The sequence below is a fragment of the Equus przewalskii genome, chromosome 6, assembly GCF_037783145.1.
Source record: "Equus przewalskii isolate Varuska chromosome 6, EquPr2, whole genome shotgun sequence".
NCBI lineage: Eukaryota > Metazoa > Chordata > Mammalia > Perissodactyla > Equidae > Equus > Equus przewalskii.
The window spans coordinates 49,742,874-49,760,829 of record NC_091836.1 but is presented as its reverse complement, the minus strand read 5'-3'; the positions used below and the strand labels follow the sequence as shown (position 1 = coordinate 49,760,829).

At 61.5% G+C, this 17,956-nt stretch overlaps 2 protein-coding genes across 2 annotated transcripts; one reads left to right on the top strand and one right to left on the bottom strand.

Annotated features, from left to right (window-relative positions):
- Nucleotides 1–3,393: 3,393 nt before the first annotated feature.
- Nucleotides 3,394–9,107, top strand: ATG4D (autophagy related 4D cysteine peptidase). The gene is made up of 10 exons (XM_070625540.1): nucleotides 3,394–3,759; nucleotides 4,262–4,345; nucleotides 4,427–4,600; nucleotides 4,898–5,174; nucleotides 5,248–5,312; nucleotides 6,618–6,748; nucleotides 7,581–7,659; nucleotides 7,735–7,811; nucleotides 7,903–8,022; nucleotides 8,548–9,107. The coding sequence occupies exons 1-10, from the start codon at nucleotides 3,528–3,530 to the stop codon at nucleotides 8,728–8,730; spliced, it is 1,422 nt and encodes a 473-aa protein (XP_070481641.1). The 5' UTR covers nucleotides 3,394–3,527; the 3' UTR covers nucleotides 8,731–9,107.
- On the bottom strand, nucleotides 8,746–17,583 carry KRI1 (KRI1 homolog). Its single transcript, XM_070625536.1, has 19 exons — nucleotides 17,438–17,583; nucleotides 17,266–17,339; nucleotides 16,462–16,567; nucleotides 16,045–16,153; nucleotides 15,661–15,715; nucleotides 15,538–15,584; nucleotides 15,179–15,275; nucleotides 15,027–15,104; nucleotides 14,379–14,515; nucleotides 13,927–14,053; nucleotides 13,728–13,823; nucleotides 13,473–13,643; nucleotides 12,176–12,251; nucleotides 11,974–12,062; nucleotides 11,768–11,894; nucleotides 11,552–11,682; nucleotides 10,721–10,785; nucleotides 10,519–10,617; nucleotides 8,746–9,641 (listed from the first exon to the last, which is right to left on the bottom strand). Exons 1-19 carry the CDS (start codon nucleotides 17,529–17,531, stop codon nucleotides 9,302–9,304), a joined length of 2,118 nt encoding a protein of 705 aa, XP_070481637.1. The 5' UTR covers nucleotides 17,532–17,583; the 3' UTR covers nucleotides 8,746–9,301.
- Nucleotides 17,584–17,956: the final 373 nt, after the last annotated feature.

The following is a 17,956-nucleotide window of genomic DNA, read 5'->3' as shown; positions in this document are numbered from 1 at the left end:
AAAAAAAAACCCCACAAATAAAGTGAATGTTTAGCATCATTTGAAAAGGAAAACAAATTTTTTTAAGATTTTTTAAAATTTTCCCTTTTTCTCCCCAAAGCCCCCTAGTACATAGTTGTGTATTTTCAGTTGTGGGTCCTTCTAGTTGTGGCATGTGGGACGCCGCCTCAGCATGGCTTGATGAGCAGTGCCATGTCCGTGCCTAGAATCCAAACCAGCGAAACCCTGGGCTGCCGAAGCAGAGCGAGGGAACTTAACCACTCGGCCACAGGGCCGACCCCCGAAAAAGAAAAAAATTTTATAGCTAGGTTCTTCCCACTGTCATGTGCATTGGAGGGGTCACAGGTGGCAACCAGGAGGCCAGGAACGTGGTGATGGCGGCCAGACCCTGGGAGGGCAGAGGTGGAAATAGGAATGACAAAATAACAGTAAGAATTCCCTCTAAAAGTGGCCGTCGCTACGTGCCGGGCAGTGTTCTAAGCATTTTGCATCTTCATTTCATCCTTCTCCCAAACCCTAGGGAGGAGGCACTATTACAAGTCCATTTGGCAGTTGGGTAAACTGAGGCATACAGAGGCAAGATCCACTGTCCAACACACCTGGCTGCAGCGTCTGCCCAGGTGGCCATGACGACTGGGCTGCTTTGGGAGGATGAGGACAAGTGGGGACAGATTAGGAAGTGGAGGATGGACCGACCCTCATAAGATGGAGATCGGTGGGGGACCAAAAGCATGGGTGGGGGGAAGCCAGTGGGGCGAAATGCAAGATCAATTCGGGATGCACCGAACCTGGGGAGCCTGGGGGACATCCGGGGGGAGCGCAGGTGGTGGCTGGACCCTGGGCTGGGGATGGAGACCCAGGCGGGGAGCTGATGTTGTGGCTGTCCTCGTGGGGGAGGGGAGGGAAGGGCAGGGAATCCAGGACCACATCATGAAACAGCCTCCCTGAGGGAGGAGCCAGCTGTGGCCATGAGGGCGGGTCCGCCACCAGATCAAACAGGAGGGGGTCCTCTCTGGCCCCCACAGCACCTCTGTCCCCTGTGAGGCAACACGGCCCCCTTCCATTCTACAAGTCTTTATTGCACCTACTGTGTTGGGAGCATCGGCTGTGTGCCAGGCCACATGCTGAGTCTTAAGGACCCAGCAGTGATGCGGATGGACAGGGACCCCGGCCCTCGTGATCTGGTGGGGACAGAGGTAATAAACACAGACACTATATACGTATAATCAGCACTATTGTCTGAATGTCGCGTGTCCCCAGCAATTCATATGTTGAAACCCTGCCTGACAATGCGGTGGTATGAGGAGGCCATGAGGGTTAGATGACATCATAAGGGTGGAGCCCCCCCCAAGGGATTAATGCCCCCAGAAAGACAGGAAGACACAGGAGATCTCTCTCTCCCTCCCTCTCTCTCTCTCTCTCTGTGCAGACACCAAGGAGACGCGGTGAGAGGACAGAACCAAGAAGAGAGCCCTCACCAAGACTGCAGCCATCCTGGCACCCTGATGTCAGACTCCACTCCCCCACCTCCCGCCAGAACTGTGAGAAAGAGATGTCTTCTTGAAGCCACCTCGTCTGTGGTATTGGTTATTGAGGCCCCAGCTGACTCAGACAATCAGGTAGGGGTAACTGCTCTGGAAAAAACATATAGCATCGAAGGATGGGGTGGCTGGGGGGGTGGAATTTTGAAGGTGTCACGTTGGGGAGGGTGACATTTGAAGCAAGTCCTGAAGGAGGCGGAGGGAGACCCATGCAGATATCTCCCGGAAGAAAGGTCTAGACAGAGAGAACAGCAAGTGCAAAGATCCTGAGGTGGGATGGTGCCTGCTGAGTTTGAGAAAGGAGGGCGGTGTGCCTGAAGGGAAGTGAGTGACGGGAGAGCCGAGGGGAGAAAGTCGTGGTCCTTTCGTGTGTTCTTCACATCTCCCACCCTCATCCAAATCCTCACCCCACCTCCTTGAGCCGGCTGCGGACAGAGCCCTTGCGCTGGCCACTAGAGGCCACCCTCCCTGTGGTTCACAGGGTCGCTGCACCCTCCTCCCGTCTTTGGGTGGTGACTGACTTCCGCGGAGCCCTAACTGTGCCGCAGATGCCACGCTAAGCGCTTCACACGGCTGAGCTCCCCTCGTCCTCCTAACATTCCGGAGTGAGACGCATCGAAGTGTCTCAACAGCTTTACTGAAGTGTAATTGACATGCAGTAACCACACACGTTTAAAGCGTACGATCCGGCAGTTTTCACGTCCTGGGAACCATCGCCACGATCAGGGTCCTAAACCGATACCCCACGCCCAGCATGCCCTCGCCCTTTTTAGCTCCGTCGCGCCCCCCTCTCCCCGCCCCACCCCCGGGCAGCCACCGATCCGCTTTCCCTTACTAGAGATGAGGTTGCATTTTCTAGAGCGTTATGCAAATATAACGAGAGAGTACATCCTTTTCTTTCTTGTCTGGCCCCTTTCCCTCAGCAAAATTATCGGAAAGATTCGTCTATGTTGTGCTGTGGATGGCGCCCCCTTTGACTCACGAGGAAACTGAGGCTCACAGAGGTGTGGTTTGGCAGGAGGGAGTAGAGGTGGGGAGGGGGTGTCAAACACGTTTGGCCCCAGGCGGACGCGGGTTCTGGGCTTGCAGCCAGCACAGGGGCACCGGCGGGGGCGGGGCTGGGGCCCAGGGGGGCCAAGCTGGGGCCGGGACTGGGGGCGGGGCCGAGCTGGGCCTGGGGGCGGGGCCGGGGCGAGCTGGGGCCAAGCTGGGGCCCGGACCGGGGCCAAACTGGGGCCTGGACTGGGGACGCATCCAAGCTGGGGCCAGGGGCGGGAGGCGGGGCCAAGGCGGGGAATGGGGGGAGCTGGGGCCGGGGGCGGGGTCGGGGCCAAGCTGGGTTGGGGGAGGGGCAGGGGACCCACGCTGGGGCTGGTGGGAGGGTCCCATCTGGGGGCGGGGCCGGGGCGGAGCCCGGGGGGTGGGCAAAGCTGAGCTCGTAGGGGGACGATGCGGGGGCGGGGCCGGGACCCGAGCTGGGGCAGTGGTGCGGCCGGCCCGGGGGGTGGGGGGGGCGGGCCGAGCTCGGGCTGGTGGGCGGGGCCTGTCCGGGGGCGGGGCCGAGAGGGAGCCAAGCTGGGGCTGTGGGCGGGGCCGGTGTGGAGGCGGGGCCGGGGGCGGTCGAGCTGGGGCTGTGGGCGGGGCAGGCCCGGGGGCGGGGCTCCCGGCCTGGGGCCCCGGATAAGGGCGTGCGGGGCTGGGCGCGCCTGGCCGCTGCGATAAGGCGGCAGGCGTGGGGCGGGCGCCGGGGGGAGGCGCCGCGTCTGCAGGCCCCGTGCGGCCCCCGGGGCCCGGGCCGGGGAGCCAGGCTGGGGGCCGGGCCGGGGCGGGGCGTGCGGCCGAGTCACGCCCGCCTCCCTCCCGGGCCCAGGGCCGCTAAAATGGCGGCGGCGGCGGTGACAGCGTCCCGCGCGGGGCCCGGGGGCCTGGCCTTCGCGTCGGGCGTCCACTAGCGCCCGCTCCGGCCCCGACCCGGCCCCGGCGCCCATGAACTCCGTGTCGCCGGCCGCCGCGCAGTACCGCAGCGGGAGCCCGGAGGACGCGCGCCGCCCCGAGGGCCGCAGGCCGCGCGGTCCCCGAGCCCCGGGCCCCAACGGCCTGGGCGCCCCTGGAGCCGGCGCGCCCGCTGCTGGCCCGCCCGGGGCCGCGGCCGGGGAGCCGGACGAAGTGGACAAGTTTAAGGCGAAGTTCCTGACCGCCTGGAACAACGTCAAGTACGGTGAGGAGGGGCGGGCCCGGGGGTCCGAGGGGATCGGGCCGGGGGCTCGGCCGGGCCGGGGGCGGGAGTCCGGGAGCACCTGCCCCTGCCGGGCGTTCCACTGTCTGTCCTGTGAGTCACCTGCGGGTCCCCACCCTGCCCTGCCCAGGGCGGCCCAGGGGCAGGTCCAACGGGGAAGGTGTTTGCAGGTCCTGTCCTTCCCGGTGTGACCTTGGGCAAGTTTTTTTGCTTCCCCGTGCCTCCATTTTTCCCCTGTTAAATGGGTCCAATCATCAGATCTGCCTTAATTCCTGCAGAATTAGCGGCAGACACTCGTGTGGCTGTTAATAGGGGCCCCACCTCCATCTAAGAGGATTGTGACTCGGAATCCCCAGTGCCACCCTGAGATAGGAACTAGGAGGTCCCCGTTGCACAGATGGGGTAATGGAAGCCTCTTGTAACTGCTGCGTGTCTGCAAAGCACGTGCTTCATCTCGCGGGGGCGCTGCCCCGTGTCTCCCCAGGTTGGGCAGTCAAAAGCCGCACCAGCTTTAGCAAGATCTCCAGCGTCCACCTCTGCGGCCGCCGCTACCGCTTCGAGAGCGAGGGTGAGCTGGTGGCCCCAGGCCAGGGTTGGGAAAGGCCCCCAGGGGTGTTCCTGGTGGCAGCTGACAAGCCCGCTCTTGTAGGTGACATCCAGCGTTTCCAGCGGGACTTCGCCTCCCGCCTGTGGCTCACCTACCGTCGGGACTTCCCGCCCCTGGCGGGGGGCTGCCTGACCTCCGACTGTGGCTGGGGATGCATGTTACGCAGCGGGCAGATGATGCTGGCGCAGGGCCTGCTGCTGCATTACCTGCCCAGAGGTGAGCCGAGGTGAGGGGAGGGCACGCTGGGAGTACAGTGCCAACCACATGGCCCAGCAGGGCCAAAACTGTTTGTAAACCAAGAGTTTAAAGTCGTGTTAGGATTGTGGGTAAAGTAACTTTGGGGGTGTGGGGCGCTAGAGTGGTTTATAAAGTAAGATTCAAAAACGTGAAAATTGTCCAACACACAGTACGTGGAGCATAAGCATTGTGTGCAGAGCATCTGGAAATGGGAACTGTGGCCCCCGCCACCCCCCACAGCGGCATGGTCTGACCGTGTACTCCATCCCCCCCCAGACTGGACATGGGCCGAGGGCGCGGGCCTGGGCCCCCCTGAGCCGGTGGGGTTGTCTTCTCCCAACCGGTACCGTGGGCCTGCCCGTTGGATGCCCCCACACTGGGCCCAGGGCGCCCCCGAGCTGGAGCAGGAACGCCGCCACCGGCAGATTGTGTCCTGGTTCGCCGACCACCCCCGGGCCCCCTTCGGCCTCCACCAGCTGGTGGAGCTCGGGCAGAGCTCAGGCAAGAAGGCGGGCGACTGGTATGGGCCGTCCCTGGTGGCGCATATACTCAGGTGAGGGCCGCGACAGGGGCCACGGGAGCCGCTGTGTGCCCCCAGGAACTCAGGCCTGCCCTCTCGCCCCCAGGAAAGCAGTGGAGAGCTGCGCAGAGGTCACCCGCCTGGTGGTGTACGTTTCTCAGGACTGCACAGGTGAGGGGACCAGGGTCTCAGGGTCCTCACCCTGAGCTGCTCACTACTTCTGCTGCTTCTTAGGAGCCCCCTTCCTCTGGGACAGAGGGACCCTTGGAAAGGATCCCAGGCCCACACAAGGGGAGGTGCTCAGGGTCCCTCCACTCCCTTGGGAGCCGGGAGGAGAAACTTGAGGAGCGTCTCCCCGCGTGAGAGAATGAAGGACGTCGGATTTCCTTCTCTCAGGCCCCGTGCACTCTTACTCTGCAAACAGTTCTAACGTGCACAAAAGTCTGAGCTCCTCTGCCTCGTAGGGTCGTCATGAGGATTCAGTAAGTCAGTAATTCAAGTGAAATCCTTAGCACTTGTCACATAGTAAGCGTGACACTAGCTATTAGCTATTATTGTTATTATTCCTTGCTATCCTCCGAGTCAGTTTCGAAAAGGTCTTGATTATTAGGAGCCTTCGTGGGTTGGAATCAGGGAATCTACAAAATCTGTACGTTTTTATGTGAAACGGCAGCAGTTGGGGGCAAGTTGAATTTTCACAGCCAGTGTGGTAGTTGCTTAGGGGGGCTCTGACACCAGTACTAGGGGGCTTCTGAATGACAGGAGTTTATTTCTCATCATTCTGGAGGCCGGGAGGCCCCAGATCAAGGCCCTGGCAGCTTCAGTATCTGGCGGGGCTGCTTCCTGGATCGTTTTGCTGTGTCCTCACAGGGCGGAAGGGGGGAGGGGGCTCTCTGGGGTCTGTTAACAGGGCGCTAATCCCATTCTGGAGGGCCCCACCCTCATGACCTCATCACCTCCCAAAGGCCCCACCTCCCCACCCATCCCCTTGGGGGTTAGGTTTCAACACATGAATGTGGGGACACAAACATTCAGATAGAGCAGCTGTGTCTCCAGAACCGGTTGAAGCTGCTTCTCTGGGAGCAGGGAAGGGGTTTACATGGTGAGGAGGCGGTGGCGAACTGAGGAGAAGGCACACACAGGGACGTTCTCGCGAGGGGGAGCCGCTTGGCGCTCCCATTTCCTTCTTGGCAAACCAAGGCGCCAGGTCGGTGAGGACCAGTCAGGCCTGGTCCTCGGGAGGCACTTCCTGTCTTCCCGGCTTTATGCTTTGTCCAAATTGCGGGGCCTCAGTTGCCCTTTCTGTAAAATGGGCGTGTCCACACCTGCCCGAGGCCCTGGGGTTGTCTGAGGACATTTGGGGGCACTGGAAAGACATCCTTCTCCACTGATGACGGTTGGGCCCCTGGGCATGGAGGGCCACCCTCTGAGGCTTGAAGGACGGGCAGAAGGTGACCCGCAGCCCTGTCCTTCCAGTGTACAAGGCGGATGTGGCACGCCTGGTGGCCAGGCCAGACCCCACAGCCGAGTGGAAGTCTGTGGTCATCCTGGTGCCCGTGCGGCTGGGTGGTGAGACGCTGAACCCCGTGTACGTGCCCTGCGTGAAGGTAGGCTCAGCCACATTCCACTGTGCCTCCCCTGGGAGGCTTCCAGATGTTTCCAGCTTGGGCTGCCTTTTCCATCCCTTCATCTGTGTGTTCAGTAGCACTTTACGCTGGGATCCAGAGAGGAACAGAAGAGGCAAAAATTCATGCCTCTGGGAGTGGACATTCTGATGGGGGAATGACAGGCAGTGGAGCTGGGAGCAAAGTGACAGCTGGGACAGTTTGGACTCTAAAGGAATCAAAACTAACAACGAAGGGCAGGTGGGGGTGGCTGCACAGCCTAGGAAAGTCCCTCTCCAGCCAGGGGCAAGTGAGGAGCCAGAGGCGTGCTGGAAAGACCCTGGTGTGTTGACTCTCAGAGTAAAGGCCAAAGTTCTCCCCACAGCACACAGGGTCCCACACCATGTCCCCGTCCCTTCCTTGACCTCATCTGCCCCCACTCTCCTCACTTCGCTCTGCTCCAGCCGCATGGGCCTCTTCACTGTTCTCAGAACACACCTGCCTCAAGGCCTTTGCACCTGCTGTTCCTGCCACTTGGAGTACTCTTTCCCAAGATGCCCTGCAACATCCCCTCTCACTGAGGCCTTTCCTGACCTCCCTATTTAAAACTGCAAAGCCCTGCTCTTTTATTCTTCTCCCAGTGTCATCACCTTCTGACACATGACAAAGCTCACTCATCTAGTGTCTCCCACACTAGAATCTCAGCTCTGTGAGGAACTATAGTTTTGTGTGTCTTGGTCACTGCTGCCCCCCAGGGCAGTGGGCCTTTGCTAAGCGTTTTGTTGAGTGACTGCCTGATAGTACTCGTCCTCTTCACCCACTGTCCTCCCTGCAGGAGCTCCTGCGTTCCGAGCTGTGCCTGGGCATCATGGGGGGCAAGCCTCGGCACTCGCTGTACTTCATCGGCTACCAGGGTAGGCCCGCCCGTCCTGCTCCATCCCACCCCGCCCTCCCCTTCCACACCCCTGCTCACGCCTCCTCCCCTGCAGATGACTTCCTGCTCTACCTGGACCCCCACTACTGCCAGCCGACTGTGGATGTCAGCCGGGCTGACTTCCCCTTAGAGGTGAGCTGGGATCCTGTGGGGGGGGCGGGGGGGTGGTGCCGGGACGTGTGCAGGGAGCCAGGCCCCCTGATTCTCTGTTTGCCTGCCCCAGTCCTTCCACTGCACTTCCCCACGCAAGATGGCCTTTACCAAGATGGACCCAAGCTGCACTGTGGGCTTCTACGCTGGGGACAGGAAGGAGTTTGAGACACTTTGCTCGGAGCTGACCAGGGTGAGCAAGACGGGGGCGTGGGGGGCAAGAGGAAGAGGCCTCGAGGCCAGCAGACCTGGGGAGCTGCCTCCAGGCGGCGCTGTCAAGATGACTGCCCCGCCCACAAGCTACAAAAGCCCAGCTGTAACTGATCAGATCAAAAAAGGGGCATAAAATGAAAAGTTACAGGCGTCACTGCCTTAGGGGACAGCTGCATCCATTGGCTCAAGTGGCTGTCCCCTCCCTGTCTCTGTTGTCCCCTCAGGGCTTCACCCTTATGGTGGCCACCAGCCTCTCTGGGCACCCGCCTCCCAGCGCAGTGGAAAGGGAGTCCCACTTTCCCAGCAGATGCAGCAAAAACCCCAGGGTTGCCTTTCATTGGCTGCGCTGGGTCACGTGCTCTTCACTGAGCCAATCCCTGTCCGTCCGGGGATGGATGGAGGATGCTGATTGGCTGGTCTGAGTCAGGGAAGCACCTGATAGAGCTGCTTGCTGCAATGGTTAACGCGGCCGTGGTGGGGGCTGAGTGCTCTCCCTCCTCCCCAGGTGCTCAGCTCCTCCTCGGCCACGGAGCGGTACCCCATGTTCACGCTGGCCGAGGGCCACGCTCAGGACCACAGCCTGGACGACCTCTGCTCCCAGCTCTCGCAGCCCACACTGCGGCTCCCTCGCACCGGGCGGCTCCTCAAGGCCAAACGCCCCAGCTCCGAGGACTTTGTGTTTTTATAGAGGGAGGGATGGGGAGAAGATGCGACACTATTTATTTTTCTATTTATGTCACGCTGGGGGTGGGATCCTGCACTCTGGCTGGGATGACTGCCCCTTCTCGACGCTGCCTGGACCAGCGCAGCCAGCCCAGTCCAGGAAACCTCCGAGCGGGGCCACCCAGCCAGAGCCAGCCCGCGTCTGCCCGCCTCCCGCCAGCTGGGCCCTCCGCGCGGCGGGGAGGGAGGGCCCCGGCACCCACTCAGGGCCTGACTCAGTACTGTAGTTTGCACTGGACGCCCGCGCCCCTCCCTGGTCCCCAAGCCCCCTGCCCTAAGGGCTGGTGGCGGTGGGAGGGGGGAACTGTGGCTGCTGGGGGCTAATAAAGCCGTTGGACTTGACCTTGGCTGCGGCTGGACCCAGCATTTGAGGGCTGGGGCCAAGGCAGACCCCGGGGAAGCTGCCACATCTGTAAGATGGGGATGCCCCCTCACCCACAGGTAGACAAGAGGGTCCACAGAGTGGACAGAGTGGGGTGCATTTGGGGTCTTGATGGGCGGGAGAAACCCCGGGGCCCCCACTTGCTCCGTGGAGGTCAGGGGCCACTCTTGGGCCCCTTCTGCTTCCTGCGCTGCCGGCCCAGCTGGCGGAAGTGCAGCCGTTTGGGGTTGAGGCCGAAAGCTTGTAGTCTCTGGCGGCTGAACTCGTGGCCCCCGAGGGTCACAGTGGGGCCCAGGAGCCGGGCCTTCTTGCCCCTCTTCCGCCTTGGGGGGGCTGGCTTCTCCGGGCTGGATCCAGGGGCCGCCTCTTCCTGGGCTGGGGGGCTCCCAGGCCGTGGCTGCTTCCCACAGGCCCCATCGGGGGCTGGCAGCTGCCCCTGCGGGCCGGCCTTGTCTCTCGGTGGCTTCCCTGTGGCTTCCGTGGGCATCTCCGTCCTGGGGGAGGAAAGTCAGCGCTCAACCCAGGCCCAGCATGATTACCACTTCCTGGGCTCACGTCCCATTTTTCAGCTAGGAAAGGAGAGGCTCAGAGGGGCAGCCAAGAGGGGCCTGCCTGGGGCTCAAAACCTGGGTTTTCTTTTTTCTTTTCTTTTTTTTTTTTTGAGGAAGATTAGCGCTAACATTTGTTGCCAATCCTCCTCTTTTTTTTTTGCTGAGGAAGACTGGCCCTGAGCTAACATCCACACCCATCTTCCTCTACTTTATGTGTGGGACGCCTACCACAGCATGGCTTGCCAAGTGGTGCCGTGTCTGCACCCAGGATCTGAACCTGCAAACCCTGGGCCACCAAGAAGCAGAACGTGCGCACTTAACTGCTACGCCACCGGGCCAGCCCCCAGAGTTTTCTACTGAAACCTGAGGCTGGACGGTATTGCCAGTAATTCCCGTATCTGTGCCCAGGCCTACACTAAGCTATTCATGTAAATTAACTCATTTCACCTTTCAATCAAGCCTGTGAGCTTCCACCACCCCCGCCTTATAGATCAGGAAATAACAACATGATAACGATAGCTAATACCTATATGGCATATACTCTGTTTTAAGCACTTTCCATGAATTAATTCACTTAATCCTCAAAAAACCACCAAGAAACAAGCCATCTTTATCCCCATTTTATAAATGAGGAAACAGGCCCAGAGAGGGGAAGTGACTTGCCCAAGGTCACACAGCTATAGCCCAGCCAGGATTTGAAGCCAGCTGTCAGAGAAGGGAAGCCCCAGTCCCAAGGTCATGCAAGGAATGGCCGGCAGAGCAAGACTCAACCCTGAGCCTGGCAGCTCCCGGCCGTCCTGCCCCAGCCAGCGACACTCACTCCTCTGGACAGAGCGACTTGAATATCTGCCTCTTCTTCCAGGCGTTCTGGGCCTTCTGGCTGTACGCCCTCTTGTCCTGCAGCTCCTCCTGCTCCGACCTGCGGGCGCCCGGCAGACACGCCCATCACTGGGGGCTCCAGGGGTGCCCAAGCTCGCCCGGCCGCCCCTCCTCCTGGGGCGCCTGGCCCCACCCCCCGTCACCTGTACATGCAGGTCTTCTTCAGGGAGCACCACCGGTTCAGCTCCTTGTCATCAGCTGCGAGGATCTGAGGGGAACGGAGTTGGGGGGGTCCTCATTCCTGAGCCCCGGGGGACCCTGACTCTAAGCCCTAGTCCCCTCCTTGGGCAAATTGAGGCGATGCTAGGACCACTCAGCAGGACGTCACGATGGTAGGGAAGAAGTGATTTCCGCGGAGCCCGCTGGATGATTTTTGCAGGGGGCATCAGATGGGGAAACTGAGGCTCCGAGAGTGGATCCTTGCCCCAAGCCGGCCAGGAAGCGGCTGATTTCATTCCAGTTTGGGCCCGGGAGCCCCAATCCGTGCACCATGGCCCCAGAAGCCTCAGGACAGGGCAGGGGTCTCTCTGCCAGGGACGGGGTTTGCCAATCCCAGGTGAGGCCCAGGCTCCAGGCCTCAGTTTCCCCACTTAAGAGGTGGGCATCCCCTCAGAACCTACTGGAACGTCGTCGGGAAGATGTGGTATAAACTCTATAAATATTGCCTGTTCTTCCTGACCGTGAGGAGTCAGGCACCCCCACAGCCATGAGGCGGGGGCCGTTATTAGGCTCATTTTACAGATGGGGAAACTGAGGCATGGAGCCTTAAGTCACATGGCCAAGGCCACACAGCTGGTGAGCAGCCAGGCCAGGATGTGAACCTGGGCCACCTGGTTCCAGAGCCCCCAGGTCGTCACAGCCCCTGGCTGCAGACAGACAGCCAGGACCAGAACGACAAGCAAGATGATGGGGACAAGCTCTGGGCCCCGCCCCATGGGAGTCCTCCTGCCTCCTCGGCGCCCCCAGGGCCCCACCTCCTCGGTGCTCAGCCCGAAGTCGCAGGGCACCACAGCGCGGTACTTGAAGCGACAGGGCAGGTCATCGATGATGTCCTCGTAGTCCAGCCGGTAGTACTCGTCCAGGTACTCCTCGAACGTCTTGTCCCCTGCGGGGGACACAGCCAGGCTGCCGGGCGGTGTCAGGCCCGCGGGCCCCGCTCCCCGCCACCCACCACCCACCTGGGGCCTCACCCGGCTCGAACACCGGCTTCTCCTGGCCCACGGCGGCGGCGAAGGGCGACTTGCGCTTCTTCTTGCCCATCGAGGGGGCCTCGCGCTGCTTCCTCCGAGGCTGGCTGGGGTCGTAGTCGGCGTCCATCTGCCGGGACACGCGGGTCAGGCCGGCCCTGGGGGCCCCCAGGATCGTCCACAGTGCCCCGCGTACCCGTGGCACCTACATTGAAGTCGGGGTCCTCGCAGTGCAGCTCTTCCTGGCTCCACGCCGTACCCTGCTCAGGCCCGGCCCACGTGTCCCAGTTCCAGTCGTCTGCTCCCAGAGGATGGATAGACAGAGGTCAGGCGGGGTCAGGCCTGGGGTCAGGCGGGGACCACAGGCTTCAGGCCCAGCAGCCCCGAGGCCAAGGCCCCAGGGGACCTCACCTTCAAGCCCTTCCTCTTCCTCAAACTGTGGCTTCTCCTCCTCCATCGCGCCATAGTATTCGTCTCCGAAGCACTTCTGCAGGGGCGGGGCCGGGAGGGTCAGCAGGCCCACGACCCCCAGGGATCTGACCCCCGCATCGCACATGGCTCCCCAGTGCCCCCGGAGTCAGCTCCTGATGGCAGGAGGCCTGTGTGCCGGGACCCCTCCGCGCCTTCTTGGGCTGGTCTTGCCCCCCCGTCCTCTGTCCCCTGTCCCCCATTCAGTCCCACAGACCCAGTTCTCTCCCTCCTCCTGGCCTCGCCCCTGTGCTACCCCCGCTTGGCGCACTCCCTCCCTCTTTGACGGGCTGACAGCTACTCGGGCCTCAGGTCTTATCTGAGCTGCCTGTCCTAACTAGCTCACCACCGCGTGTGGTGACGCCGGTCAGGGGACTCCTCGAGGACCCCAGCGCCCCCTGCGCGTCCCCATCACTGCTCAGATCGCTGTGGGTTGGTTAAGTGCTTGCTGCTAGACCGGGTGCTCTGGGAGGGCAGGCTCTGCTATGCTGCTTGGAGCTGAGCATACAGCAGGTGCTCAATGAATGTCAGACCGGTTCTGGCCACTCTGTGAGCTCCAGGAGGGCTGAGACTGTGCTGGAACTCCAGCACCCAGGGGGCCTGGCAAAGGCAGATATTGCTAAGTGTGTCATGTATGAAGCACCTACTGTATGCCCAGTGCTCAGCTGCATCTCACTGCATTCTTGCAAGCACCCGAGAGACACAAACTACCTCCGTTCCATTGAGAAACTGAAGCTCAGGACTAAGAAGCTTCTAGAAAGTGAAGGCTGAACTCCTACTACACAGCACCCGCTCACTCCCATTTACACCTGGCCTATCCACGCACCTGCAATCTCCTTCCTGACCTCCCAGGCTTGGTCAGAGGCCTCTTTGGGGCACCCGTGGTCCCTACTGCTTCTCCCACATAGCTCTCATGGCCTGTTTCCACAGCCTGATGCTATGTTCCCACAATTACCACAATAAATATTAACGGCTCAATAACTGAGTTTAAAGGAAATACAGCAACCCACTGTTTCTGGAGCATTTACCAACTCAACTGTTATGTGCCTTCCTCTCAGGCTATCTTTACAACAGCCCTGAAGTAGCTGCTACGGTTGGACCCACCTTACAGACAGGGACACAGGCTCAGAGATGTCAAGTCACTTCTCTGAGGCCACACAGCCAAGTAATGACTGCTGATTCCAGAGCCACACTCGCCAGCACTTGGCCGCAAGCCTGCGCTGGGCCTCGGGGGCCATACCTGCATGAGCTGGTCGTGCCGGGCGGGGTCGAAGTCTTCCTCGAGGTCCTGCTCCTCAAAGCCCAGGGTCTCATTGCCCGTGACCTGCCGCAGCCTCTCCAGCTTGGCCAGAATCTCCTTCCTCTTCAGGTTCTTCAGCTGCTTGATTTCCTCTTGCTTCTTCGCTTTCTCCTGTGGGAGGCAGGCCATGGGGGAAGGGTTGTGGGCTCTCCCAGCAGGCCCAGGGGCCTCCCCTCCCGCTGCCCCCACACTCACCTTCTTCTTTCTCTCCCTGGTCTCCTCCCTCCTCTCCTTCCTGCGCTGGTCCTTGCGGCGCACGGAGGACGCAATGCTCCGAGGGTAGGTCTTGACCTGTGGGCAGCAGGGAGCCCAGAAGGGCCACAGAGATGATTCCGGGCCCCCGTGGCCTGGGCCTGTGGGCCGGGTCGTCCCCAGCCCGGCCCTAGTCACGCACCAAGGCTGAGTCCGGCTCCTCGAAGCGGAAGTTGTACTTATGCTCGAAGTCCTCCTGCTTCTTCAGAAACAGCTCCCCCTCGTCTGAGGAGTCGTCCACGGCCAGCTGGACCGGGGGGCCGGGGATCCTGAGGGACAAGACGGCACAAGACTGGGGTCAGCTGAGCTCCTGCACCCCTGCATACCAGCCATGCTAACTCATTTAACCCTCAAGGGAACCCTACGGTCAGGGGCTGCCAATACCCCCATTTTACACATGGGGAAACTGAGGCACAGAAGCCTGGCGGTAGGGCCAGGATTTGAACTAGTGCCCCCTGGCTCCAGAGCCCACAGTCCGCGGCTCCTCCTCACCAGCAACTAACTCCACTTCCATCTGTGTGAAAGAGGACACACCCAGGCCTGTGCTCTCCAGCCAGCATTGGCTCCAGGCCCCTGGGGGACGTGGCAGCTCACCCTTCCTCCTCCTCCTCATCTTCCTCCACCTCCTCCTCATCTTCCTCTTCCTCGTAGCGTTTGTTGAGGATGTAATCCCGAAGGAACTGCTCCCCTTCATCCAGCTCTGGGTTGTTCCAATATTCCTTGAGGTGAGTCTGAGGGTGAGGGGGTGACAGGACCCAGGTCAGGGACTTGGGAGCAGGGAAGGAGAGGGGACATGGGCACCAAGCAGGTTTAAGTAACTGAAACTTCACAGCCAACCTATGAATTAGGTTAGTGGCATTATCGCCAGTTTTTCTTTTCTTTCTTTCTTTCTTTTTTTTTTGGCGAGGAAGATTGGCCCTGAGCTAACATCTGTTGCCAGTCTTCCTCCATTTTGTATGTGGGTCACCTCCACAGTATGGCTGATGAACAGTGTGTAGGTCTGCGCCCGGGATCCAAACCCACAAACCCCGGGCTGCTGAAGTGGAGCATGCAAACTTAACCACTATGCCATGGGGCCAGCCCCATCCCCATTTTATAGATGAAGAAACTGAGACCCAGAGAGGAACACACCCCGTCCTCAGCGTGTGTGCTCTTGGCCATGCCCTCAAAGGTGGTTTCTGGAAAAAGGTGGGATAGACGGGACAGGATTCTGTTCTTCAGCAACCGTGCACGGGAACTCACCAGTTCTTTCAAGGCGTCAGGGTTTGGAATCTCCTTCTGTCCCTTCAGCCATTCCACGTAGTCGGCATCCTCCTGGGCCTGGAGGAAGGCCAGTGCTGAGGGTCTGTGGGAGCCCTGGCCCCTGCCCGGTCCAGCTGGGCCCCAGCACCCACCTTCTCCTCCCTGGTTTTAGCGCGCTTCTGCAGCAACCCGGAGCCGCCTTCCCCAGCGCTGTCCTCATCCTCACTGTCCTCCACGAACGCCCGGAAGCTGCCCGCCAAGAGAACAAGCGTCAGGACGGACAGGCTGCCTGCTGGCCTAACGGTAACCCCGTTTATGAAGCCCTGAGCGCTCCCCGACAAGCTTGGAGTGGTGCTGGGACACACAGGCTCCACTTAACAGATGAGGAAACTGAGGCCCAGAGAGAGCAAGTGACATGTCCAAGGGCACACAGCCATTAAGTGCCAGAGCTCAATCTGAACCTAGGAGCCTCAGCTCCTCTCCACGCGGCCGCTCGGCTGGCCGTGCTCACCTCTCCTTGAGCTGCTTCTGCTCGTCCACGTAACTCTTTGACGTGACCTGCAGCGGACAGTGAGGCCGGCCTCAGGCTCAGCCCGGGGCCCCTCCGGCCCCACCCAGCCTCCACCGCACCCACCTGGGGTCTCTGATGGGAGGGCTCCCCGTCGGAATTCTCCTCATCGACGTATTTGCTGGGCAAGGAAGGATGGGGGCTTCAGAACAGACTCCCCAGGGCCCGTCTGTCCCCATGGTGGGGGGGCTGTGACGAGCGGCAGCTGGGTACGTGGTGTCCTCCATTTTGGTGACTCACCGGCTCCCTCCCACCTCTGCCCCTAAGACCTCCAGGTGGCCACCCCAGGGGATGCGAAGGGCGCCGTCTGTCCCTCGGGACTGGGGACAGGGATTGGGTGCTCCCAGAGGGTGTGAGGATTTGGGGGTTAGCCGTCCTCCCCTCTCCCAGTCTAACACCATCTGCCTGTCCACCCGCCGGGGACGGCTGGGGGGGCCCGGCTCTCCTCACCCCTCCTTCTCCAGGATAACTTTCCTCTCGTAGTCCTTCAGGTACATGGGCCGTGTCTTCTTTTGCTTCTGCTCGGCGGCTGGCTCCTCCTCGCTCTCCGAGGACGACGCTGTGGGGCCACCGGGAGACACCTGCCATCAGACACCACCCCCTGCATTCCCCAGGCCGAGAATCCCACTGGGCTGGGCCAGATCGAGGTTTCAAAGCCCCAAGCCACCAGTCCCGGCTGTGTAGCAGGTATCCCCCAGGCGGTGACCATTCGGTGAGTAATTCACACTCGGAACAGCCAATATTAACAACAGGTGATAGTCTAAGACACTCTGCTAAGCACTTCTGCTGTGTGACGATCCAGTAAATAGTGACTACAGCCCAGAGAGCGAGGAGGAACTTGGGCCTCAGACAGGAGCAGCCCCAGACCTGTTCTCTGATAGAAGGTGGCATCTTTCTGATAAATGCGGGGGTCCTTCTTCTTCAACAAGGAGAGAGTCGTGTAGAAGTCACGCTCCTGCTGGGGGTCAAACTCCTAGGGCAGGAAGAGGGATGGAGAGGCTTCAGAAGGGAGGCGGAGAGAGCCCTGGTCGGGGCTGTGATGGGGGTGGTAAAGCAACCAGGGCAGGTGGGCTGAGGGCTGGGAAGTGGGGCGGGGGTAGGGGCTCCCTTAGGAGGAAGGAGGGGGGATCCCGCCGGGGAAAGACAGCTGGAGCGCTGGGTGAGTCTGTGCCGCTCAACAGGTGGGGGAGAGAGAGGGACCCTCTCGGGGTGGGCAGGGGCGGGACACACACAGATAAAGGATATGAGACAGAGGAAGGCAGCCGGCAAGGAGAGGGTACTTCCTGGGGACGACAAGAGGTTGACGTGGGGCAGAGAGGACACAGCGGGGCAGCAAGCAGGGGCTGGGCTGCACGGTGAGGCCAGGAAGCAGATCAAGGCTGATGTGGGCACAAGCTGGGTGCCCCATGTGGCACGGGGGACAGTCGGACACTGAGAAATGGTTTGACTTTGGGGATGAGCAAGGGGGACAGAGGGGTCGCACCTCACACGTCAGGACGGGCAGGTGGCGGGGAAGGGGAAGGAGGGGGAGAGTGCCCGCCCTCCCCACCATGGGAAGGCGCTGTCCGACCCTCTTGGGATTGGGGGTCGGGGGCTGGACGCTCCCTAGGCTGCAATGGGTTTGGGGGTCGGCCGGCTCCCGCGCGTCCGGGCCGGAGCGGGGAAGCTCACCACGCGCTCGTCGCTGGAGTCAGACTCGGAGCTGGAGTCGCCGCCGCTGTCCCGGTCCCCGTAGCGATCTTTCACTGTGGGCACAAGGAGAGCCCCCCCCAGCGGATCAGCCCAGGGGGCACTAGATCAGCCCCCACTACCCGAGAGCCCCGCGCATGCGCCCCGCACTCACGCCGCTGCAGCTCCTCGCGCTCCCGGTAGCGGCCGTACCGCGCCGCGAACGCCGCGTTCACCCGCAGCGGCGAGGACCCGCGCGGCTCCGGCATGGCGGCGGGCGGCCCACTGCGCACGCGCGCGGCGAGCTCCCTGGAGGGGGCGGGGTTGCCATGGGCCCCGCCCACCACGAGCTTTAAAGAGGGCGGGGGGCCTCGCGGGCCGCGCCTAGCCCCGCCCCCGGCCCTTCCGGGATCCCTGACGCCCAGTGCCCTCAGTCCCCGCCCACGGTCACACCTCTGCGGGGAAGGCTGCGGCCACCGCCCACCCCCACCCCACCCCTGGGGCTCCGGGCACCCAGCTGACATCTGGGGGCCCTTTCTCCATTCGCGGTTTCCTGCCTCCCTTCCGTTCCGACAGCGCAAACCGCTGCCCCACCCAGCTCACCCACCCCTGGCACCCTGGGAATTACCACTCTCTCCCCTCCCCCAGAGCATCGCCGACCCGCGACCCCCGGGCCCACACCACCGACATCCTG